The sequence below is a fragment of the Rattus norvegicus genome, chromosome 14, assembly GCF_021556685.1.
Source record: "Rattus norvegicus strain SHRSP/BbbUtx chromosome 14, alternate assembly SHRSP_T2T, whole genome shotgun sequence".
NCBI classification, from domain to species: domain Eukaryota; kingdom Metazoa; phylum Chordata; class Mammalia; order Rodentia; family Muridae; genus Rattus; species Rattus norvegicus.
Genome location: NC_141547.1, coordinates 33,934,416 through 33,959,881, shown reverse-complemented (window position 1 = coordinate 33,959,881; position 25,466 = coordinate 33,934,416). Strand labels below are relative to the sequence as shown.

At 45.7% G+C, this 25,466-nt stretch overlaps 1 protein-coding gene across 6 annotated transcripts in view; it reads right to left on the bottom strand.

Annotated features, from left to right (window-relative positions):
* Positions 1-25,466, bottom strand: part of Lnx1 (ligand of numb-protein X 1) — a 102,601-nt gene that overhangs the window by 10,080 nt on the left and 67,055 nt on the right. For 3 of the 6 annotated variants that reach the window (NM_001108358.1, XM_087583779.1, XM_087583777.1), the window contains 6 exon segments: positions 642-810; positions 4,488-4,622; positions 12,285-12,656; positions 15,874-16,076; positions 20,154-20,306; positions 20,846-21,087. In NM_001108358.1, coding sequence (NP_001101828.1) covers positions 642-810; positions 4,488-4,622; positions 12,285-12,656; positions 15,874-16,076; positions 20,154-20,306; positions 20,846-21,087 — 1,274 coding nt within the window. 6 annotated transcript variants of the gene reach the window in all.

Genomic DNA, 25,466 nt, shown 5'->3' with positions numbered 1-25,466 from the left:
TTTGAGAAACTTTTTTCTGTCGAATCTGAGCCCTTAAGAAGCACAATTGTTCCTCTCCGTAAGTGACCTCTTCATGTGCTTGAACAGCGTTATTAAGAACACATACCTGCGGAGGTAAACTGGATACCTTCCTGTATGTAGAGGAGCCCAGAACATGAGTGGAAAGATCCATTTCTCACCAATGGGCAAAGTGATATTTAATTATACCATTGAATCGAGATCTATCAACACATTCATCCCATTTAGCCCACAAAACTGTACAATTCGTAAATCAGTTTCACTATTGGAGCATTCCGTAGAATCCATAGGGGCGTTAGATTGCATGGATCTAAATTGTGCTTTAGAATTGTGCAATTGTGTGCAACTTGCTCACAGGTGTAGCGGCTGTCAATTCAGCCAAGAAAGAAAGTCTAGAGGCGCTACCTTTCCTAGCAAAGCTGCCTCCTCCCCTCTCCCGTGCACTAAGAGAGGCAAGCCTAGACTACAGCATGCTCACCCTGCCCAAAGGAGCGTAGCAATCATGGCCAGCTCCCTCTTACATGCTCTCCTTGACTCTGGGAGAGCAGTTAGCGAACCCAGCAGGCTGCTAACTCCGCCCAGGCTCTGCCACCCCATGCCTTTATTCTCTTTGATTTTTGTACCTGTTTTTATTCTTCCGTCTCTGCTTATGACTCCTCCGGGCTCAACACTGATGACATAGATGGGCAAGTCCCATTCTCTGTGTGATGCTCCCCCTCCAACGGTCATGCCGAGAGATTCGTTGGGGTCTTTTTGGACACTTACAACCTTCTCATGACAAGTGGCTGCAGGCTGAAGGCACAGACACAAAGAACATGGTGCATGCATTCACCAGGCCCATTTACTCACACATATCCGCGCACTCGCATCAAAAGAGTTATTAGCATCACGAATTCCAGCACCGCAGATACAGCATCGCAGATTCTAAGGGTTGACTCTGAGAGGTTTGCATTGCAGAACGGAATACTAAACACAGAAAGGCCACAGCCTGGGGACCGTGGTAGAAATCTGGATCGTATACATTTGGCTGCATCCCGAATCTCTCAAGGAAGCCACCCACTTCTGATTACAGTAGGCCAACTTCTCAGAACACTCACTGTCCCTGACTGTCAGTACATCTTTCATATTTAAAAATCATATTTATTAGCGGAATGTGTGGAAGCTGAGAAGCACATGCTACAGCATGCATGTGACATGTAATTGTCAGAGGACAATTTACAAAAGCTGATTCTTTCACTCCACCGTGTGGGTCCCGGGAATCAAACACACTCTGGTAAGGCTTGACAGCCAAATACCTTTACCTACTGAGCAATTCTGCCAGCCCAGCAAGCTTCTCTAGGTTTACATTTTTTTCTGACGTAATGGACCTCATATAAACGCCAGCCATATAAAATGGTGGCTAATGTGTAATCCAGAGTTCGGGGATCCACAGAGAGAGAAGGCTGGTTAAGACTAGTCAAATACGCAAGCTTGGCTTAGGCGGGAAGCAATCTCAGTAAAGATGTAGAGAGCAACCAAGAAAGATACCCGGTGTCATACTCTGGCATCTACATGCACACGCTCACACATGCGCATGCTGTCATGTATTTGTCAATGCCCATATGCACGTGCACGCAAACCATACAGAGGCACACATTGGGCCTATACGTTTTCCCCATTTTTGGTACTTTCCAAACCGCTGAACCAAGTGGCCGAGCACCAGGACTGCGCTTGGCCTGTGTCCCTGATGGCCGTTTGCCTTCCCCACCAGTGGGAGAGAGAACGTGAGAGAGAGACAGATGGTAGTGATGGAGAAACTCGAATCTCTGAGTTAATTCCTCATGCTGACTTGCTGGGTTTGGGGCAGGAGGAGGAACCTTTGGCGGACAAAACTCTTTCTGTCTGACCTGCTCACTCTACTTTAAAAAGCTGACTTATGGGTTGGGGATTTAGCTCAGTGGTAGAGCGCTTGCCTAGGAAGCGCAAGGCCCTGGGTTCGGTCCCCAGCTCCGAAAAAAAAAAGAACCAAAAAAAAAAAAAAAAAAAAAAAAAAAAGCTGACTTATGGTGAAATAGTTCATATTGATTAAACCATATGGGCACTTAAGTCTATGGAGCTTTTATGTTTTAGAATGTTTACCCGGGATTTGGAAGAATTTAAGACATTCTAAACGTCTAAAAAGCATCAGGACCCTGTAGCTTGATAATCAGTGCCAGGGTTAGTAACTGTCTCTGTGACATGGAGCTGGTCAGATTCCCCTTCTTCTTTCATGATGGTGAACACAGGCCTAAAGATGGCGCCTGTTGGTACCTAACTCTTCACCGGGGTAGAAGCTTTCCTGTCCCACAAACCATGGCTTGCTTTCTTTGGTACTTCTTGGGAGCACTTAAACTCCTAGTTTCAAACGCCACATTGTTTTCCTAAATCAGTTTAAAACGTAATCATCAACAGCCAGGTAGATCCCTTTATGGGTGTGGCAGGGGTGTGTAAGGGGCAGGTAGAAGTATGATTGGAAAGAACTTCGTTCCCGGTGGGCCAGCATGTTTCCTGGAATTCAGACACATGACACAAGGTTGTAACAAAGATCTCATTAGACCGTCCTGGCTTCCCCATGGCTCATGGTAGGCAGGTAGAAGGAGTTACAGAGTCTCATTGGGGTTTCTGAGATAGCTTCATGGTTTCCAGCACTGACTGCTCTTCCAAAGGTCTTGAGTTCAATTCCCAGCAACCACATGGTGGCTCACAACCATCTGTAATGATATGTGATGCCCTCTTCTAGTGTGTGTGAAGACAGACACAGTGTACTCATATACATAAAATATATAGCCTTTCTGTGGTATAGGTCTCATTTCTATGTTTAATGAATGAAAATATAACACATTCTACTTAATACAGCTGGTTAGATACAAGCTTCAGGCAAGATTTTTAAAAAATCTCACATATATTTTGACATCAATGAATACTATCAGATAACTTTAAAACACTAACAGTATTTATTATTGGGTAGAAAGTATCAGGGAGTCCTTGTGCATAAAACTCTTTAGCAGGGTACACTTAGCTTATCTAGATTGCTTCCCATACAAAAACATGGAACTCGAGGATTTATCTAGATGCCATTGGCTGGAGATTTTGAATGAAGGTGATCACAGGCTCCTGATTATAAAGCAGAGATGTTTTCTGCAATTATTACTCAAAAAGACCCTCAACCTTTGGCCCGATATGGAAAGAAAAATATGTTCATTCATTCCATCATCTCCGTTTTGGAAACAGGCTACATATAAAGGCATTAGGTTGTATCCAAACATCGATTTATATCTTTATGGGCATGGCTGTTTTGCCTACTACATGTATGTACACCACCAGGTGTGTGCAGTGCCCTTAGAGACAGAAGAGAGCATCAGATTCCCCGGAAGTAGCGTCATAGAGAGTTGTGAGCTGCTGTGTGGGTGCTGGGAACAACTGGGGGGTCCTTTGCAAGAGGAACAAGTGGTCGCAACGATTGAACCCTGTTCCAGCCTTGCTTATCTTTAGTAACAAGTACCACGATGACACAAGCTACCAGAAAGAGGAAGCTGTCCATCTTCGTGACAGAGCCAAGGTCAGAGGACTTGATCTGGACTGGACAATGTGTTGATAAGACACCATCAAAATGAACGGCATACTTGCCTCTCATAGAAGCCACAGACAAGAACGTACTGGACTGCATCTCCTGGGGCCACTGAGATGGCTCAGTGGGCAAAAGAGCTTGTCACCAAGCCTGCTGATCTTAGTTTAAGCCCTGGGACCAACATGGTGGGAGGGAGGAAGAGAACCAATTGCCACGAGTTATCCTCTGACCTCTACACATACACCATAGCACATGTGTGTCTACGTGTACATGTGTGTATACCTCGCCCTACAAAATAAATGAATAATTTAATATTTTTTTTAATTTCTGGATTTAAATGATGTAAGATAAGACATGTGCTCCTGCCTTGTCTGAGGCCCCGCTCCCCTTAATGCTCCATGCTCTTCAAGTATGACCAGTGTCTTCCTTGTCTTTCGTACAAACACAAACATTAAAAATAGCAGGGGGCGGGGAATAGCAAGGGAATCAGAGTTTCCAGGCAGGTTGGGAAACTCAAAAACCACGAAATCAAGCAAACTGCTTGCCGCCTTTGAAAGCGAATGGAAAACAGTCCTTATGAGGAAGGATTCTTGGTCAAAAGTAGGACATGCATTTGGCTTACACTAGAAAGCAGGTCCCTTAGAAGGCTTGCAAGCTGGGATCTAACACTCCCCCAGCACCTTCCTCCTCACTCCTGCTTGGACGGGAGACACCTGTCACCTTCCAAGTATGAAGACAGGACTTTGGCCTTCTAGTTTCAGGAGTAGTGTTTCTTGAAACGACAAAGTCCAGAGACAGCCCTTAGACACATTAGAGTATACGGCTTTCCCAAGAAATAGCCCCTCACAGGAAGGAGCTGCCGACACGCCTGGCTGGCCCTCACCTTAGAAGATGTGCTCCTCTCCCCTGAGACAGGAGACTGCTGGCCGTTGCTGATGCAGCCAGCTTCTTGAAAGATGTCTGGGCTGGGCTGTCGAACCTGGCGGGACACGACGAGGTGAACACGTCTTTCACTGGCCTGGACAAGAGGACATTCAATTAGCCATGTGCACATGGCCCTACCAGGAGAGCACTTTCGTTTTGATTTTTATTGAATGGAATTAAAGTTTCTAAATTTCTTTTCTTATGAAATGCTGGAGACTCAGCCCCAGGGCTTTTGTGTATGCATCGTCTACCCCCGACCCTCTAGATTTTTTCTTTTTTTTAAAATTGTGGTCCAAGCTGAAAGGACATACTTTTAAAAGATTTGTTTTTAATTATGCATATGTGTGCATGTATGTGGGTATGCGCATGGGAATGCAGGTGTCCTCAGAGGCCAGCAGGGGGGATTGGATTTCCCTGAAGCTGGTGCACAGGTAGTTGTGAGCCACAGGGTGTGGGGGCTGGGAACTGAACTCAGGTCCTCTGCAAAAACAGTGTGCACGCTTAGTCACTGAACCATCACTCCAGGCCAGAAAACTCTAGATTTTTTTATGTCAGTGTCCAGCTTGCACTTCAGCAGAAAGGCCTGACTCAGGCAAGTCTTTGAAGACACACCATTCGATCTTGTTAATGTATGTTTAATGACAAGGTCAGCTGCAGGCTGAAAGGCTTTCTGAATAGAGCAAGGTGCATGGTGTGAAGCAGTCCACACCACGTGGCAGTTCCAGATAAAAGGGCAGCGGTGAAGAAAGAGAAGCAAGGTAAGAGGCAGCGACTGTGACACTGGGGAAACGGAAATGCCGTGACTACCGCTGACTCAGATCCTTCTGCACACAGGTACTGGGCAGAAGATTTGGAGGAACAAAGGTATCGCTTACTGCAAGGGTTCCTAACACGTGGTAAATCGCTGATTAGCTTTCTGCCATGGGTCACTTTCCTGTATCTCTGACTGCAAGTGTCAACCTAGACGTGCCAACCCCCAAGGCGTCAGATTTGCGGGGAAGATAGGCAAGACCCTAGGGCTGCAGATCTCAAAGAAACAACGTTGATTCCCCAAACTGAAATGGCACATGGATCCTCCATTACTTCAGTGAGAAATGCAACAAGAGGCATGGTTAGAAAGGCACCTGGGGGAAGATGAAGAAATGTAAGGTCTGGTAGTTCCTCCCCTCCTTCTAGTTCTTGACCACTCACCACAGCAGAGACAGACACTGATACGCACACACTTGCCTTCATGCGTAGCGTTAAAGGGCCTTGGAGAAATCGGGTCACAACAGAGGGCCCGTACTGTGTATCTCCATTAGCTTAGACAGTGGGCACTGAGATGTTTGCCTTTTGCTGGCTATGGTTTGAATGTATGTGTTCCTCATGTGTGGAAATCCTAACCCCCAAGGCAATGGTTTGAATGTATGTGTCCCTCATGTGGAAATCCTAACCCCCATGGCGATGGTATTACCAGGCAGGTCTTTGACTTGGTCCCCATGAATGGGATCGGTGCCCCTACAACAGAGCTTGCCCCTTTCAGCACGAGAGGATACAAGAAGATACCACATATAAGAGAGTCATTTGGGGATGGAGCTGTTCATTCCATGCTCAATCAGAAAATGCTACTGAACGGCCCAACAAAGGAAGCTTGAGCTCTGCCTGCTTTCCTTTGTGCACAGCCCTAACTCACTGAGTCAGTGCTTACGTGTTCTTCCTTCGCTAGCCTATCCAGAATTCCTTGGGTTACCACATCTGAGGCTTGCATTAGAACAGCTCGGGTAACCCATCAAGAAGAAAGCTGACACAGAGCTCTGGGCCTGGCCAACAGTTCTGTTTCTGGAAGAGAGTGTTATAATAATGTATCTTTTCCTCTGGATTGCAAGTCTCACTTACCCTACGAGGTTATCTTCAAGAACTCTCTGAAGTAAAACTCGTGGGAAGATAAGTAGCAATAAAGAATCAGGTCAAAACCTCAATCACTGAGCCCAGTTTGCTCTCTTATCTTGGAGGGAAACTCCGCACTGTTGAGAAGGCTGTTGGCAGTGCTTTTGCTCTGGGCTGGAATTGTATCCTGCTTGTCTTGGCCAGTGAGCAGAGCATGTTCTGAGCAACACCTTATAAGAAATATAAACGCTGGAGAATCCCACATGGCTCAACTCACCAGGCAAAGTCCAAATTGCCAAGGAGCAGAGTTCACGAGCTGTTTGCTTCACGTTTTTTAGCACAGATTTCTCATCGGGCTTTCAAATGCTGGCTCGAGAATGAAGCGTTGGCAGGATCGGCACCCCGATCAATAACATGGGTATCAATTTCCTCGCAAATAAATTCTCTGCAGGGTTGGATCTGGGGCTCTTACCAGCCACCTCGTGAATTGTTCACAGGAAGGCCATTCCGTGCACTTTCTTTCCTAGCCCTCAAGATATGAAGTAGGCTAATGTGTTTGTCCTGGCGCTAACTCTCAGGAGCAGCTGCAGGCAGACTTGAGAAACAGGCCCAGGCACTAGGGTCTTTCTCTCCACGGGTGTGACTGTGCTATGTGAAAGGGGAGACACAGCAGAGGCACAGAAAGGGTGAAAGCAGTGCTCCTTGATTTCACACCTACGGATATGCAGGACATCGTGCACAGCAAAGTTGGTGTTTTAATGGCAAATGGTGGCTAAGAGGGCAATGGTAACTACAGGCAGAGCATAAGTTGACAGAGAACCTGTACATAACAGTGCAAGCCTCTCTCCCAGCCAGGGAACTCCCCTAATTGTAAGGGAAGTTGAATACACCATTTGTGCTGTTTTGGGGACATGAACACGGACAAATACGTGTGTATACAAACTATATGCTTTTTCTTTTTTTTGAGACGGGGTCTCCCTATGTAGCTCTGACTGGCCTGAAACTCACGGCCTCAGCCTCCTGGGTGCTGGGATCAAAGCTGTGCACTAAGTGAGCGGTAGCCAGCCCCATGGTTTACCTGCTGTCTTCCTTATCCTGGCTTTCCAGACTTCCAGGTTAAGAATTCGTCATCTCTGCCATGCAGTGTTATTCTCTACAAACCCATGAAACGAGGGAAGGGAACCAAACTGACTGCTGGGTATCACAATTGTGCTCTGCGGAATGGACCCTAAACATGATCTAGGTCTGCAAGAGAGGCATATTTGAAAGGGCAGTCCCTTGACACAGGCAGAGGAGAATCAGCTGTCAGGAGAGATGCTCTCTGCTCAGCCTTCCAGCCACTCATAAGACTTTTTCCTGATCATCATTTCCTCCCCTTTAAGAAGGGGATGTAGCTCACGTGTAGAACCTAACATCTTTCTGTCTCGGTGTCCTAAATGCTGGGACTATAAACCTATACCACCATGCCCCACTCAACGATTTCCGCAAAATCAAACAAAACAGAACAAAAATCCAAATTCATGGGGCATGAGACATGTTATCTTTAGCAAGAATGCTCAAAAGTCTGAACTTCTCCCCCAGGACCCATATGATGGACAGAGAGATGTGATCTCTCCTACAAGTTGTCTTCTGTCCCTGGCTGCACATTTGTGTGTACGTTTATGCGTGCTTTTGTGGGTGCACACACCAAGCAAAACGAATGCAATTAAAACTGTTTCTTAACAAAATTCATCCTACACATCTAACTCTTTAAAAGTCCCCAGAAGGAAGCAGCATTCTAGCGTTAACTGATCTTCAGTTGACACTTGCGGAACAGGTGTTTCTACAATGCTTGGTGACCTCACTTCTTCGACAGTTAAATATCATTCTTGCTTCATCCAGCTTATGCTAACTAAGTCCTGGGCTCTGCGGAGCTCTGGTTGCCTTGATGCAGAAGGTCAAAGATATGTAAGAGCCGCCAGACAGCCTCAATCCTACATTTCTCTCTGTGGGCCCTGGTTCAATTCCACTATGACATGCTGTCAATCAACTCATGTGCCCATCCTTCCAGCCAGGTTACAGAACTTTCCTAGGTAGAATGTGGCAGCTAAATATAGCACTAATTAAAAAGCCTGTCTTTAAATGGAACTCCAGTCAATTCTAGCCATGTCTTTCCATCACGCTTTTTTCTTTTCTGGGGTAGCTATTCTTACTCAGTATCAGTGTGGGCCCTGGTGCCACTCTAGTGATGCTGAGTATGGCTGAGGTATGGAATTGGAGCAAGACAATACATTCTAGTCCAGCCATCTTGGTAGAGTGTTCTTGCTAAGTGGACCAACGACACAGAGGCCATCAGGATGCAATCCCATTCTGTTATTTCACGCAAAAGACTATTGTTCCTATGTTCTAGGGGCCAGGAGGTACAGACATCTGTTTCATTATTAACAATTCATTGGAAGGTGGAAGGAAGGTTGTCAGGCCTTCAGGACAGCACAGCCTGTCTCTGAAACTGTATGACAGAACACAGACCCTCCTTAGCGGTACCGATATTAGAACCAATTGCTAAGCAAGAAACATGCCAAGGCCACCAGTCGTCCTTGTTGACTATATGGATATGACAAATGAAGTAACAAGGTCAGGAACAAAGTTCTCACCTTCACCCTCCTTCTAGTGAGGAAAAGAACTTCTTGGGGAAAATTATTCCCACAGAACCAGAAACTGCAGGCTTCGGGAGTATGTCTAGAAGAAGCTAATAGTGCTTGGAAGTTGATGTATGATCTTGGTGAAAGCAAATCTCGAATTTGCCCATTTGAGATTTTAGTACTGAGCACAATGCCTGGTATATTACTTTAAAAAATATCATGACTCTCTTCTTCTATGGAGCAGAACCTCTTCCATCAGTTAAACAGCATCAGAGACCGGGTCATAGAGGCAGGAAATTGAGGACCTTTTGAGGAAAGGTGGTGGGATGATCTGAGCATTCCACCAGAGCCAGAGAGGAGACTTAGATCAGACACTGGCTCTGCTTTTCTTAGTAGAGCGTAGCTCCGTATACAGCTTCACGTTCTCAGCAGCCCAATATCTTGTAGAAATAAGAGACCAAGAGATGAAGGAAATACAGCTGGTGACTTATGCATGGCCATGCAGATGTCAATGACATAGTCAACGATCCCTGAACCTGCTGACTGATAGACAAAAGGACAAAGGTGGTATTCCCCTGCCTCAGCACCACCTCTCTTCCAGGAGCTGGAAGTTACTATTCCCTGGATTCTCTTCCACGGTAAAGGAATAAGTATGTGGGGGAGGGAAGGGGTGTTTGTTTGCTGGAGAAAGGACAGCAGGATTTGCAGACCCTTTAACACTTGCATGTAAAGTACAGTTCTACGTAAGTCATTCTCATGAAATGTTATACAGGGTTCTTAGTCCCGCTTTCTCAAGAAAATGGGGGAATTTCGAGTCCTATTTAGTAATCATCTGGGCTTTGAGAATTGAGCATAAGCAGATTTAAGTTTAGTCTATGCACACTAAATTTACTACGGGAGCCTGGCAAGGCAATTTATGTAAGCAGGGCTTGGATTCCACATGAGCTGGGCTGATCTGTAGAAACACACACAGACCCAACAGGTCCTATTTCACTGGTGGTTCTTATGGGCTCCTAGGGACTTGAATGTTTAAATTCCCACAAAAGGTCTGCCTTTTTCTTCCCAGGTACGAAATACAACTCAAGACCTGGAACGCTGTCTTTAGAGTAAACGCAGGCAACACGAGCAGAGCATTGCTTACTTTCGGGTCTGTCAGAAGTCCTATCACATTCTTGTTAAAGGCTTAACAGGCATCTGACTTTCAGATCTTTGATGAAATAACTGCATATTCAAACATTATTTTATTCAAGGAACAAAAATCACACATATGGTGGTGAGTGCCCCCACTTACTCCCGCCCACCTCTGTACATTGATTTGATTTTTTTCAGTTTCTGGAGTTGCTTAAGAAAGAAAGAAAAAAAGGAAGGAAGGGAGGAAGAAAGAGAGAGAGAGGAAGAAAGAGAGGGAGGGAGGAAGGGAGGGAAAGAAGAAAAGCACATGGAAAGTTACTCGATTTGAAATCCACACTTGCTTTCTTGGTCGTCTGTATATATTTGAACTCCTAAACAAACAGAACTCATTAGTCTAGAATTGGGTATGGATGGGAAACCCTCATATTCATACAACTCCCAGGTTCTCGTGCTGGTAACTGAGTGGGATAAATTGACCCTCTGGGATACACATAGCTCTGAAAGGTTTGTCTTCCATATTGTTACTCCAACAAGGATGCTCAGAAAGCCCGAGAAATCAACAATGGTGAAGCCCTGCGTGGTCCTTACTAAGCTGCGGAGTCAATTGTTCTTCTCCTTTAAGGTTTTCCTTCTTAAAGGGCCTCAGCTCTCCGGGTGTCTTAACACTGGGGACAGGTCTGCCCTGGCAGCCTCTGAACACGCTGAGGTTAGGGCAGAGTTGGTCCAATTTAAAATCGCTGTGGTTTGTTATGTAGGAAAAAACATTGTGTGTTGGGAAAGAACATGACCAACAGGACTGTTGTCTGGAAATTCCTTTGTGAGGTAAATGTGATTCATGGGGGAGACACATGGGCAGCACAGCCAAGGCCCCTGGGGAATCAGAGTTTCAATCTTTGAAGGGTATTTAGCTTAATCCCCCCCCCCTGCCTGGTGTGTGTTACAGGTATCACATAAATAAAATCCACTTTTCTGAGACAGCAAGCTATTGCTTAGTGGTGAGTGTGTGTGTGTGTGTGTGTGTGTGTGTGTGTGTGTTACAGAATCCACGTTTAAAAATTTCTTTCCCAACTAGCTTGACCCTAGCCTTTATGAAAAATAAAAAAAATTCTTTCTGCTTATAAAGCAGATTGGCTTTGTTTAGTAAGCAAAGGGATTTTTTTTTTAAAGGAATTCCCACTGTTAGGCAAGATTTTATTTCATACATTCTCAGGGAAAAATATACTCTTCTGTTATTAATCTTCAAGAGTAAAATGCCACATGTAATCAAGATTTTTCCAAATAACATGAGTTAAGAGTTTTTCTTTTGCCTGTTGCGAAAGTTGCAGTTGGCAAAGAGGAGCTCCAGGACGGGACTTACACGAGGTGACCTGCAGAGGGCGCTAACAAGTGTATCACGAAAAAACTACTGACAAGCCCTTAGAGTCTAATTTTTGAGGGTGAAAAAAAGATTAAGCTAAGATAGCTTCTTCCTAAGGGGGGGAAAAATTTTATTTCATGTATGACTACTTCACCTGGTCTGTTTTTCTAGTCTAGCTCTGCCTTCTGCCTTCTTGGTTGTACAAAATCAGAAACAGGATGTTTTTCGAACTCTGAGAAGCAAGCAACCATGGCCGCCTCATTCATCACTGACACTGCTTGGTATATAGAAGCGCGCATGCGCAACTAGTGACAACTCAGCAAAGTCAAGGGGATAAAAAGTAGAGATTACATCATAGGGTCAAAGCATGTAAAAACAAAAAGTAGGTGATGAACGGTTTGATTAAAAAAAATCTCAGGGAACAGATTAACGAGAAAAATGTATCACACATATATTTACCTGTTTATAACTTGACTAATTTATGAATTAAATATTTACATATAATAAACACTTATTCACTGAATCCTTAACCTTGATGGACATTGATCTAGGTATGTGTAATCTAGGGGGGGTACATAACACCATAATACTATCATAACACTATCAGTAAAGGTCACAGCACCATATGTGTACATTGGGTTCTTCCTTGTTTGTGGAAAACGCCAGTCCCACCCCCTGACGTCCTTACAGGAAGGTTCTCACAGCACACGTGGTAAGGGGGCTGACGTTCCTGCTCATGTGGGCATTTCTGCCTGAGATCCTAGGATGACTTCCGACCCACCTGAATCAGATGAGCTGCGCTCTCTGGACTGCCAAATCGAAGGTCATGTCCGTTGATGGCCAACACACGATCATTCTCCTCCAGCTGGCCGTGTCGGTCGGCAACACCGCCATTCAGCACGTTGAAGATGAACACCCCGGGCTCATCCACCCTGCGCACCAGCTTTATGCCAAGCTGCTCCTCAGGGCTGCTTTTGTTGAGGATTACATGGAAGCTGTCATCCCGAGGTCCGTAGGAGTCCGGCGCAGGAGCATTGCTTCTGCTACGGAACTTCTGTTCCCGCAGCACCGTTAGCCGTAGCACCTGGCAGGGCTGCCGCAGGAGCCGCACGGCATAGTTATGAGGGACATTGCTGATGTCCATGCCATTGACCTGGGGGTGGTACCATGTCAGAGTGAGTAAACCTATTATAAGCCTTCTGGAAACGCCCAGGCCAGCTCAGGTCAAGAATCAAATGTCTACAAGCCCAAGCCAACAGAGTAAGCAAGAAATCGTTCCCTAGCCTGCTGTGCTACCTCCTTTTATCCTGCATACAAATAGCCTGATCTTCCACAGTCATTTTCTAGCCTCTATGACTGACTCCACACTGCCTTCCTTCACCCTAGTCCTTACCTCAGCTCGTTTATCTATTCACAGAATCCTGACTGTTCTTCATGTTGCCTATCAATTTCCTTTTTTCTTAGTTCACAGGGAAGGAAGGATGGTAGAAAAAGATGTAATTATATGAAAGAAAACCCCCAGACATTTCCTATGTCAAGCACTGGTGGTACCTTCAATCCCAGCACTCCAGAAGCAGAGGCAGGTGGATCTCTTTGAGCTAGAGGCCAGCCTGGTCTACAGAATGAGTTCCAGGACAGCCAAGGCTATACAGAGAAACCCCTGTCTTGAAAAAAAAAAGTCACTTCCCCATTTAACTCCAATTTGCATTCTTAAAGTGTAGTGCACAAGAAGCACTGGCTTGGTCACTGATCTGCACTCCAACATATTACTTTGGTAATATCCAATGCCATCTAGAACAAAACAAGTTGCCATTTTCTTTCCAAAACTCAACAAATTTTATCTTACAGGGTTACCCATATTTTCACTTCCAGATCATCCATGTGGGGAGTGTGTGTGTGTGTGTGTGTGAGAGAGAGAGAGAGAGAGAGAGAGAGAGAGAGAGAGAGAGAGAGCGAGAGAGACAGACAGAGACAGTGAGACAGAGACAGCGAGACAGAGACAGACAGAGACAGAGACAGACAGAGACAGGCAGACAGACAGACAGACAGACAGAGAGAGGAGAATATGTACTTAATTGTGTGACTGTGTAGAGTATCTGTGTGAATGAGCCTGACCATGTGTAGGTGTGTTTGTTTGTTATGGTATGCATGTGAATGTGTGTGTGGTGTGTATGTGTGTGTGCTCTGACATGTTAGAGTATGAATGTGAATGTGCCTGAATGTGTGTTTGCATGTTAGGGTATCTGTGTGAATGGGCTGTATATGTGTGTGTGTTGTATGACACAGTACGTGTGAGTGGACCTGAGACATGTATGTTGTTATATGATATAGCACTTATGAGCTGACCTGTGTGTGTGAGGGTACTGTTGTACTCTTGGGTGTGCTTGCATGTGTATTTGCAGGTGTGAGTGTGACAGTGTATATAGGAATGCCAGGTACACAATCAAGGTGACTGTCTGCAAGGTTCGTTGCCTGTGTTCTAACTATAAAGGGATGTGTGGGGCTTGAATAATTCTAAACAAATTAATGCAAAAGAAACTTTCTAGGCTATTACTGAAAGGCTGATCCCTCTATAGTACCCCTTAAACACCCCAAAGCTAGGCCTCTCATTCGGGGGCAATAACCTACAGGGCTGCTTCTGCATCTGGCTTTCTGGCTTTAATTATCCTGGCTCCACAGGCCCAGCCTGGAGGCTGTAGCCCCAGTGTTTGTCACTGCTCTGGAAGAAAACAGTTCCCAGCAGCCCTGCACTCTGCTTAGGGAAGGGGCCCCACAATGAGCAAGATGATTCTTCAATTTCTAGAGTTTGCTACGCTTTCTTGTACTTGAAGCCAATCATTGGAGACACATTGGACTGAGCTCTGAAACGGCCTTATTTGAGGTCAACCACCTCCTGCTACAGCTCAGGGGTGGATGGGGCTCCTTCAGTGAAGACAAGGTACTCCCTTGTCCAAATACATGGGAACATTACCAGGAAGGTGGCAGAGCCTGCCATCCCATTATCCCCAGGGCCAAGAGAAGTCAGGGTCACCTGGTGAAAGCCCCTGGCATTCCTTTTATCTGCAAGTGCCTCCAGCTCAGAGCCAACACAGAGAATTTTCTTCTACAGCCCTCCCAGGCAGTAGTCCCCACCGGGAGCAGGGAGAAAGCCCCCCAACTGTGACTGGGGTCCTGATGATTGTGGCCCACTGAAGTGATGGCCCTGCTTGTCCCACACCCCAGAGACCAGTGGGAATGTCGACATTTCTGCAGTAACTGGTTTCAATTATTTCTGCTCTTATTCCAATTAGTTTGCCAAACAAACAGCTCATGCTGAGACAGGAATTGTCCCTCTTCTGCCTGCAAAGGGTGGGACGGAACTGTTATCTGAGTATTAGATAAGAAGTAGATGCTTAGAGAGGGAATTCTAGTCCTGCTGGCTCACATTTAACATCTGTCTGATAAACAGTCCGTCCCCCACCCCTCCAGAAAATTCTTCTGGAAAGTCTCTTTTCTCAACCATGCCTCAGAGGACAGTATGCCCAAGCCAGGTCATTCCACTCTTGCCTTCCCAGGAATGCCTCTGGGTCATGAGACTTCTGTGGTCATTAAGACAGAGGAGATTTTCTGCAGAAGGGCATCTGAACACAATTAGACCAAATACAACAGTTCCCATTAATCTGCTTTACAATTTAAGAAAGAATATATGCGCCAGTCTTGTTTTCTCCTAATATATCTTTTAAAAGGAAAGACCACAGAAAGATCAAGAAGAGGAAGAGAAGAATGAGTAAATGGGAAAAGAAAAGAGGGGCCATGGAAACCAAGCAGTGGGGAAACAGGGCAGAGAAGACAGAAAAGGACACAGTAACAAAGAGAAGGGAGATATAATGTAACAAGGAGAAGTGTTTATAAGGAACCAGGAAAGAGAAGACAGAAAAGGATACAGTAACAAAGAGAAGGGAGATACAATGTAACAAAGAGAGGTGTTTATAAATAAAGAGAAGGGGGAAGAAAGACCCTTCTTGGATATACTAGAGCTTCATAGGAGATTTACATCAATATAACTGTGCAAAGTGAGCGTCTTTATTCCACTCTATTTACCCTGTTTGTCATCTACCCATCCACTTATCTACCCACCTACGCATCCATTCATCCACCCACTGATCCACCCATCCATCTAACCATCCATTTACCTATCTACCATTATTGGCTTGGAAGGATTTCACTTAGTCACCCACCCATCCACTTTTCCATCCATCTTCCTGACCAGCCAGCCATCTCTCCTTCCACCTACCCATCCGAACTTTAGGGACTTAAATTATGTGCCATGTCACAACCTAACAGCCCACGATCTTGTAGCCTATGGTTACAAGATCACGCCTCATGGGCACCTTGAGAATGATGTCTCCTGGCAGCAGTCGTCCATCTCTGGCAATCACTCCATCACGATAAATATGCTGGATGATGATGTGGACCAGCGGGGTCTCGCTGCCTCCCACAAGCCTTATGGAGAGGCTTTCATTGGGATCCACTCTATTGATCTTGATGCTTGTAATTTCACCATCTGGAATCAGGTGAAACAACCTTGGGAAGACTGAAATGGACAGAAATAGTATTTGTTTCAGACATCTACTCAACGGGCATCTCCAGCCGTTCTGGATGCCAAACTAAACTGTTGACTGTTCCTTGTGTGTGGCACCACTTTCCTGCCTTGGTGCCAGTATACATTTCTCTACTGGAATGTTTTTCATCCTGGGCCGAAACCCAATATTTCCTTCAAGGCATGCATGAAATAATCCAATTCCAATTCATTTATCCCAATCTCTCTTTTCCTCATTGTCGCTAAACATGTGATTCCTATAAGCCTGTTCTTGTGGCATCTAGCCTTCCATTACCGCTCTCTGTTCTCATCTCTTATGTCACGATCTGTACTCTACAATCTGTCAATTGGCTTCACTATTGGACTCAAGTAGCTGCCTTAACCTGGCTGTTCCCCATGTTAATTTGACAGACTGCTTCAATTAAAGTTTAAACTACTCTGATGACATTGTGGAGGCAGCAATTTCTGGCTGTCCCAGTGGTTTTGGGCACAGATCCCTCTGTACACAGGAGCCTTCGGCTGGTGCTTACTGCTTGAATAGGAACAAACTAATGAACGGATGTCTTCAGGGAATGAACTGTGATTTCATTACTTTCTTATCGAGGAGCAAAAATAGAATCTGCTCTTCTGTTCTCTTAGGTCATTTTGGAAGATCTCGGAGACTGTTTTTCAGGCTCCAGCAGTCATCAGCCCTGTAGCATATACTGCTGTCAATAACAGCAGTAATAAAAGGCCTGGTTTCATAGGCACAGAGAGGCCAAGGTCATGGTCTTATGGCTGCCTTCTGAAGGATTGTTCCTCATCTACCTGGATCACTGACCTCAGTACTAGAGAAAGTATCAAAGATCAGGGGAGCCACTGTTTCCTAACTTTAGTATAACTAAAGCTTTCCCCAGAAACATTTCTTAGCTCCCTCCTTGATCCTGTCTGGCTGTGCCAAACACAGAGTAACTGTCTGGGTCACTCTAGCTACACAGTGACAGGCAGCCCTTTATTTGTGTGTGTGTGTGTGTGTGTGTATGTGTGTGTGTTTGTCTGTCTGTCTGTTTCTCTTTCTCTCTCTCTCTCTCTCTCTCTCTCTCTCTCTCTGTGTGTGTGTGTGTGTGTGTCTGTGTGTCTGTGTGTGTGTCTGTGTGTCTGTGTGTGCACAGAGAGGAAGCTATGGAGTAAGATGGCCTCAGGGTCAGGTGAGGGTTGGCACACTCATGGCCTCAAGAGTTCCCCAGGAGTCAGGTGTTCACAGACACATCAAAGTCCACAAGGACAGGCCCTAGTGACCAAGAATGCAGAAGCACTGATTGACACTTTTCCCACTTTGGTTGGAATAGAAGTATCCAGAGGGGACACCAACTGCTGAGAATGAGTCATGCCTAGTCTATCTCGGAAGTGGCTCCTTTTGTGTAGCTTGAACACTTAGGATACAGAAGGAAGAGATGTTTGAGTCTTAGTCCTTGGAGTCCCCTTTAGTTCTGTCAGCTGGGAAGACATATTGTAAGCCTGGTTCTGCATGCATCACTCTTTACGACTATTTTTAAAACCTATAACCACAATCCACTTGTTTAAATGAACTCAACTCTCTACAAAAAGTATGCAGAAAAATTAAGTTATTTGCCATTACTATATGGCACAACTAGGGAGGTAACGCAGTGGCTAGAGGAAGCCTGTGGCATTGTAAATGTGGGTCTTGCATTCCATCCAGACTTAATTTCATGTCGGCAAATGGCTTCTGTGAGGTTCTGAGTAGCTGCCTCAATCTGTCAGCTCCTGGTGCTATGGGGGTGAGTGAGTTCAATTAATGCTTAAACTGCTATGATTGCATTCAGTAGGCTTTACCGCATGCATGTGTCAGAACATGCTGGTATCATAATGGAAACTCATTGAAAAGTCATTTTAAGCAAAAAATGTTTTGGAGATAACATTTCCAGATAATCAAAGATCCTCCCTCTTCCTTCCCTCCTTCCTTTCTCCCTCTACCTTTACCACAGACACAAACATTGGCCTCCTTAAACAACTGGAGGATATCTGGTCCCATGATTTGAAAGGACCCGCCCAGCCTCAAACTCTTAAATGATGTCCCTTAGAGCCAGACCAACGAGATCCTTGTAACATTGAAGGGTTAAAACCCTTTTTAGGCTGTCAAAATTGTTCTAGTCTGGACCTAAAAGAATTTGATCAAAATTCTTTGTCTAAAGGTTATAGGATCTAAGAGTATTCTCCTCCGTACACTGGACTAAGAAATTGGGATGCTTGTCTTCTGTTCTCACTGACTGACAAAGGTGAATTCTTATCCCTGTTTCCAGGTGAAGAGTTAGATTGGCAGTGAGAAGGAGATGGAGGGTGCAGGTTGGCCAGCAGCTGGGAGGCACTCGAAGCCACACAGGCATGTGAGGAGAGAGCATGGAGGGCAAGTGATGAGGGGCAGCATACCCAGGCCAGAGTCTCACAGGGTGCACGTGAATTTTCCAAAGCCATAGTAAATGAAGCATCTGGGGCTTTAACCTTCAACCCTGGAGTGTTTTGGAAGGTGTTAAAAGTCAGAGGAATGAAAATCCTGATGTCTGCCTGCCTGCCTGCCTGTCTGTCTGTCTGCCTGTCTGTCTGTCTGTGTCTCTCTCCTCTCTCTGCCCCCCCATGTGTGTGTGTGTGTGTGTGTGTATATATATATATGTGTGTGTGTGTGTGTGTGTGTCGAGGTTTGTGGAGGTGGTTTAACTGTGTGACTTTAGACTACTTACCTAACCGCTCTAAATCGCTCTCCTGATCTGTGAACTAGGATTAGCAATCCTTATTGCTTATCATTCTTTTGACATATGCACGGCTCTCGAGAGCACTAGCTAGTACACGAAGAGCTGCTTCTTATGTTATTGTTTTACTGTGTAGTTTAATGCAGACCAGATGTGCTGCACACTTACACGCCCAATACTCTTAAGAGGCAAAATGTAGGAGGATCACTGCAAGTTTGAGGTCAGCCTGGTCTACACAGTAAGTTCTAAGGCTAGCCAAGACTACAAAGGCGGAATCTGTTTTTGAACAAATGTTAATTTAACCTAAAAGCTTCAATGTGAAATGAACAGAATGATAGAAAACGGTGTCTCCTTAGCTCCACTGATATTGGGGAAACATATACCATATCCACATACTAAGATACGACAGCTTTCTCTGTGTGGCCCCAAAGGTCAACAGGGCCATTTGGAACAAGTTGAGTGACCTCTATATGTCTCAGTATATGTTCCTGAAAACAGGGCTGACAGTGGATCATCCTGAGAGCTACACAGTGAGATGCCAGTGACCTTGAAATGTGTCCTGGTCATGGGGTGCTTGTGAGGATCAAATGAGAAAAGGCACACGGAACACTTAGAGCACCCGGTGTGTGTGTGTGTGTGTGTGTGTGTGTGTGTGTGTGTGTGTGTGTGTGCGCCCGCGCACGCACGCTAAGAATACTAGTCTATCCAATGTGCCAGCCCAGTCTAAGATGCTTTTCATGGGCCCTCGAGATGGGTCAGTGGCTCAAGACGCTCGATGACCTGACCAGTCCTAGGACCCTCATGGCAGAGGGGGGAAACCCACCATTACAAGTTGTCCTTCGACAGTCACGTGAGTCACATGCACTATGACATGTGAGCACACATGTGTGTGGGTGTGCACAGACACCTCTACCCACACACTATAAACAAATTAGCATAGAGAAACAAAACAAAGGAACTAACTTGCTATCAGTTTATGTAGAACTCGCAGGTCTATGACTTTTCTGTTTCAACGGAGAGCCTGTGCATGGTGCCATGTGGTGAGAACGAAATAAAATGCTTTTCACTCTCTAACTATAATCATTATTTTCATGGGCGTAAGCCAGCACCTGGAGCCCAGCAACAGATGAATTTTTCCTCACCTGTGTAAAAGATGACAAAGAAAAGTCCCTGTCCTTACTCAGGTGAGGAGGCTACTCACGGCTATATATCCTTGGAAAGACAGAGGTCACAGAGAATGGGAGTCGGGCAGACTGCCATCATCCCTCAATGACTCTGGAAAACCAGCTTACAGCTCGCCTTGGGGTGGGGTGGAGATTTCGTTTACCTTCGGGGACAGTGTCGTTCTCAGAGTTGTCCCTGCCCTGGTCAGCGTGGTTGGCAACAGCACTTCCACTCTTCGTCCTTCGGAGAGCACTCAGGGCTCGGTTGATCTTTTTGAAAGAGCGGCTTCTCATAGTGGAGCGCTCAAAGGGCCGTGCTGAGGAAAGAGAGATCAATGGAGGTGAGATCACAGGCCCACAGCAGCTTTCCTTTAGCCAAGCGTGTTGCTCTGTGCCGGTGATCTCAGCACTCAGGAGGTTAGCCAGGAAGCTCAGGAGGCCAGAGCCAGCCCTGGTGCAGAGCGCGGTGTTGCTTCAAAACAAGCGAGAAGGAAACCTTTCAGGTATAAAACACACGAACAGGATGACAGGATATTAAGACAGTGATCGCTTAATGATAACAGTTTATTTATCTGTATTTCTCAATGTTTTATGTAGTGAAATAATGTATCTCACTTATTTAAGAAATCTGCTTTCCTCCTTTGGGTGAGAGTCACTTCGAGAGCAGTCATATCACACGGTCGATTACAGTTTCATTTCCCCTTGGAGAACTGGACATTGAGTGGCTGCCAAAACTACCAGAACCCATTTGCCCTTTAAAAAACATTTCTAGAACTTTCCACCACGAGTATTTACAGAGGGCAATCCCAGGGAAAACCAAGTGTCCAATTCCCAGACACCCTCCCATTTGACTCACCCCTGGTTCGGTTGCTCCGGCCAGTGTCTGAGGGGTTGGTTACCGGTTCACCATCCTCCACTGAGGACGTGTAGGCAGGATTGTCTAGGCCAGGCTCGTCTGTCATTAAAGAGATGGTGGCAGCAGCAGAAACCTCTGGGGAGAGCGTCGTTGCCGTGAGGCTGGCGCAACCATCAGGGCAGCCATCTTGTGAGCGTCTTTTCCTGTCTTTGGTCAGGCCATAGTGGGAGGCCCCTTTGCAGCTGGAACAAAGACAGAGGGGCACTTAGAATGTTTAACGACTTCCCCAATACACATGCTTGTCCCTGTACACCCCTCCCTTTTCACACATAAGAATTCAATATTTGCTTGCCAGCCAAATGCATTAATGACTTGTGAAGTAATTTTAAAAATTTCCTATTACATTTTCCTAGCATAATCTCCACTGTTGAGCAGTAGGAAGTCAAATCTACCTGAGTGGAGTTGAGGATGGGATCTCTTACATTTGGACTTGGTGACTGCTTCTTACTGCTGTTTATTTTGACTACGAAAACCCCTAATCACACTCTCACCCCTTTCTTTTGGGTTAGATCCAACAGCATTGGACATAAATACAAGCGGCCACTCCCAGATCCTGTATTTAGCTGCCCATGGAAACAGAGTCACACAGCCACAAAGCCACAAGGTTTACTGGGAACTGCTCTCCTCTAGGCGGTGGGAGTGATGGCTCCCATTCCTGTTGCTAGGTTGGTCTGGTAGTGCCTTGCATGCTCTTCAGAGGAATCAGGGCCAGGGACTCTCACACATGGGGAAATGTCACATCTCATAGCACTGGGGGAGAAAAATATCTGATTTTTTTTCTTACTGACAACAGAAACCTTCCTGTTCATTTTCTTGTTTCCATCCATTTTACTCACTGCATTTCCCTCAAACTCAAACATCGTCTGTACATTAGGGACAGGGAAGAATGTCCAGAGCTTCGAAAACTGGCGTTTGAGCCATTCTGGATCCTTCTTTTCCCGAATGTGTTTCCTTGCCACTGGGCCAATCGTTTCAGTTTGTTGACAAAGGTTTGGATCAGAAACTGGTGATGCTTTAACTAACCCACTGTACTGCTGGAGAGGGTATCAAATGGTACAGCCTCTGTTCCAACAGAAATCATTCTAACGGACTCCTTTGAATGTCCATTGGCCTAACATAGGTGTGCTGGTCATGTTATTCTGAATGACATTTTCATGAGGGTTGCCTCAGACCATCAGTAAACACAGATGTTTACATTTTGATTCATAACAGTAGCAAAATTACAGTTATGAACTAGCAATAAAAATAATTTAGGGTTGGGAGGGTCACTGCATCATGAGGAACTGTATTAAAGGGTCGCAACGTTAGGAAGGTTGAGGACCAACTGCCATGCGTGACTGATGTCTTTATTTTCTATTTATTTATTTTTCCTTTTTACACTCTGTGTGTGTGTGTGTGTGTGTGTGTGTGTGTGTGTGTGTGTGTGTGTGAACTATTTACATGCCTGGTGTTGGCAGAGGCCAGAAAAGGGCATCAGATCCCCAAAAACTGGAGTTATAGACAGTTCCGAGCTTGCATGTGGGTGCTCGAAAGAGAACCCAGGTCATCTAGAAGAACACCCAGTGCTCTTAACTGCTGAGCTCTCTCTCTCTGGCCCCTAAATGCCCCAAGGGTTGGAGAGATGGCTCACTGGTTAAGAGCACATACTGTTCTTGCACAGGCCACTTTGCTGAAGCTCAAGCTCCAAAGGGATCTGACTCCTCTGGCTTTCATGAACATTCCTCTTGTAACCCCCCTACACCCCCACACACAGACCCCACACTCAGAGACACATACATATACACAGTCTAGAAATGATATAACGAAAAAATGTTTTCTTTCATTAAAAAGACACACCCAAGGGGACGAAAGGCAATGCTGTACTTTTCATGGAAAAGGGTCGCTTGTTTCACACTGAGCAATTCAACCCAGGCCAGAGGGAGTTGCCAGGTTCACCTAAGCGCATTTTGAAGCCACGAGCGTCTGGTGTGAGCAACCTAGCCATGTTTAATGGCGTTTGGGGTAATTTAACTGGAGGCACAGGTAAAGATTCCCTTTCCTTGTCAGCAAACACAATACAACTCTTCTAAGAATCTGTAGTATCCTAAATGGGATGAAATGTGGCGCTCCTCTCAGTAGAAAGGGCCTGTGATTACACAACTTTACACCCTCATTTTCTAGAAGATGGACAGGCCTGTACAAGCCACAGCTTGTACTTTTGAGCTGCCCAACACCTCCCCTGGGAAGCCTACCATCCCTTCTGAGTTAGTGAGTTTTTTGTTTTTTGTTTTTTTTTTCTTCTCTCTTTGTCAGTTACTTTGACTCAGAGTGATTCTGCTTCAGAAGAGAAAAGTCGTTGCTATGGGAAATTTAAAAGTTGGAAGAAATACTGTGTGATGGAAAAAATCGGAGCTGGGATGCATCGGAGAGCGCCAAAGCTGTAATTGGAGAGCGGAACACTTCCCCCGTGGGCCAGCAGCATTTGGTCTGCAGTGCATGGAAAGGAAGTTCATGACTTGTTAGTGGATTTGGAGACAGCCTCTCTTTGCAGGCAGGGGTGCCCTTGACCATGTGCTCAGCCAGAACACAGGTGTCTGGAATGGTTGCTATGGAGAGCCATGGCTTTCTTTGGAGACATAGCTTGTCCCAGAGAGACAGCTGAATCTCATTCTGGTGCCTTTAGAGCACTGAACAGGGTAAATTCCAAGATCACTCCATTAAGACACACCACTGCTGCCTCCGATTCCTGGGGCTCTAAAGACATATTTTTGAGTCCAGAAAAGGAAAACAGCATAAAATAAGTGACTTCTCTCTCCTTGGCCCCTACTCTCAGCTGTAGCTATAATAGCTGGGGGGTTGCAGAACCTACAATGGAGAAATGTTCAGATTCACAAGCTTTAAAGAAGAAGCGATAAAGGATAACGGCGACCCATTCTTTTGTAACATTGCCTTTCTTCATCTCCTTGGCTTAGCCTGGATCTGAGGCACAGAGTGATGGATGAAAGTAATGGCTTGTACTTACTAATTATCGCTTCTGCAGTGACTAATACTGGGGGCTCTTGATTTACAGGCCCAAACAGGGGAAGCAGAGGAGGAAGAGTTGATTAATGTTGGCCAGGGCAGGAAGATAGGATGTACCCTGGGCTGTATTCAAAGCAAGCAGGATTTATGCTCCCTTCAGTTACCCCGAGCCTAAGTACTCTCAGGTGGTGATGGCTATGAACTTGAAGGATGAGAATAAGGAACACAGAAAACCATTTTTTTCCAACCCAAACCACAAACTTTGGATATGCTGTCTGCAGAAACAAGTATCCTAGGATCATTTTTTCTTAATACTGATATAGTCGGGTCCTGGGCTCCTTCACGGAAGTCAGCTACAGATCAGTCTGCTTCAGAAGGCACCAGCACCAGGTGCCCTGAAAATTTGGGAGGAGGGGATTGAGTGGGTGTAGAGAAAACGAAACCTTTTTCCTATGAAATTTCCAAGTCCTTGGTGTGAGTTGCTAATGGGAACTGGAGAGGAGGCTCCGGATGGACCTCAGCCATGGTTTGCAAAGGTCCCAAAGGAGGGACCTCCACAGACTTCAGCCTGCTGGGTGGGGGTTGCTCATCTGCAGGGGAGGGCTCCTAGCTGTCTGTGACCTGACCCACTTATGACAGCACTCGAGCTGCCCTCAAGAAAGCGAACCTCCATTCTCTCATCATTGCTGGAATAACAATGCCGCCCTCCTTTGAGCTAATCTCCTCACTACCTCTCTCAGTTCACTTCTGATACGCTCGTGACTCGGCTCCTCATGGAGAATTCATTAACTGCCCAGCCTGCTCTCACATTAACCCAGGGATTGAACTTAACAGCTTAGGGAAGCAAGGAAGAGATGGAGTGAGGGCAGTAAACCAGGCAGGAACCACGGTGAGCAGTGTTGCCTGAGGTGTGGACCAGGCAGAACCGTGGTGAACAGTGTTGACTGAAGTATGAACTCAGTTACCGTCACAGAGCCTTGCTGAGGAAGGCTAGTCTGGTGTTGTCAGAAGCAAGCAATCTGGATACTAGACCCCACATTTGAATGTAAAACCTTTTGATTTTTTTTTAAGAGTTGGCACCAAATCATGCTTAAAACACCGTGTGGTCCAATCAAAACACAGACACACATGCAGCCCACGTCTATCTCAAAGCAAAGCACATTCCAAGCTCTGGTAAGGAGAACTGCAAATGCAGGAGACCTGGGCCTGCTTGCCTCCTTTCAGTCCTGTGAGAAGCAATATAAACCAGACGGTAGGGCGCACCCACCCTTCATCCCGGGAGTTGGGAGGCAGAGGTAGGCAGACCTCTCAGTTTGAGGTCAACCCAGTCTACAAAGCAAGTTCTAGGACCTGCAGGAGCCCTTCCCGGTCTCAAAACAATGAAGGGATAAAGAGGAAAAAGAAACAGAAATACAGCAGCAGCAATGTGACTCTCCTGGTATAAATATATTTTTATTGAGAGTTTTCTGCCCTATTCTTTTCCCGTCTAGCTCCCTAATAAGAGACAGGAAACTTGGTATTTTATGTACAAGCCGTAAGCCTAGGCTGGGCAGATGCTGAG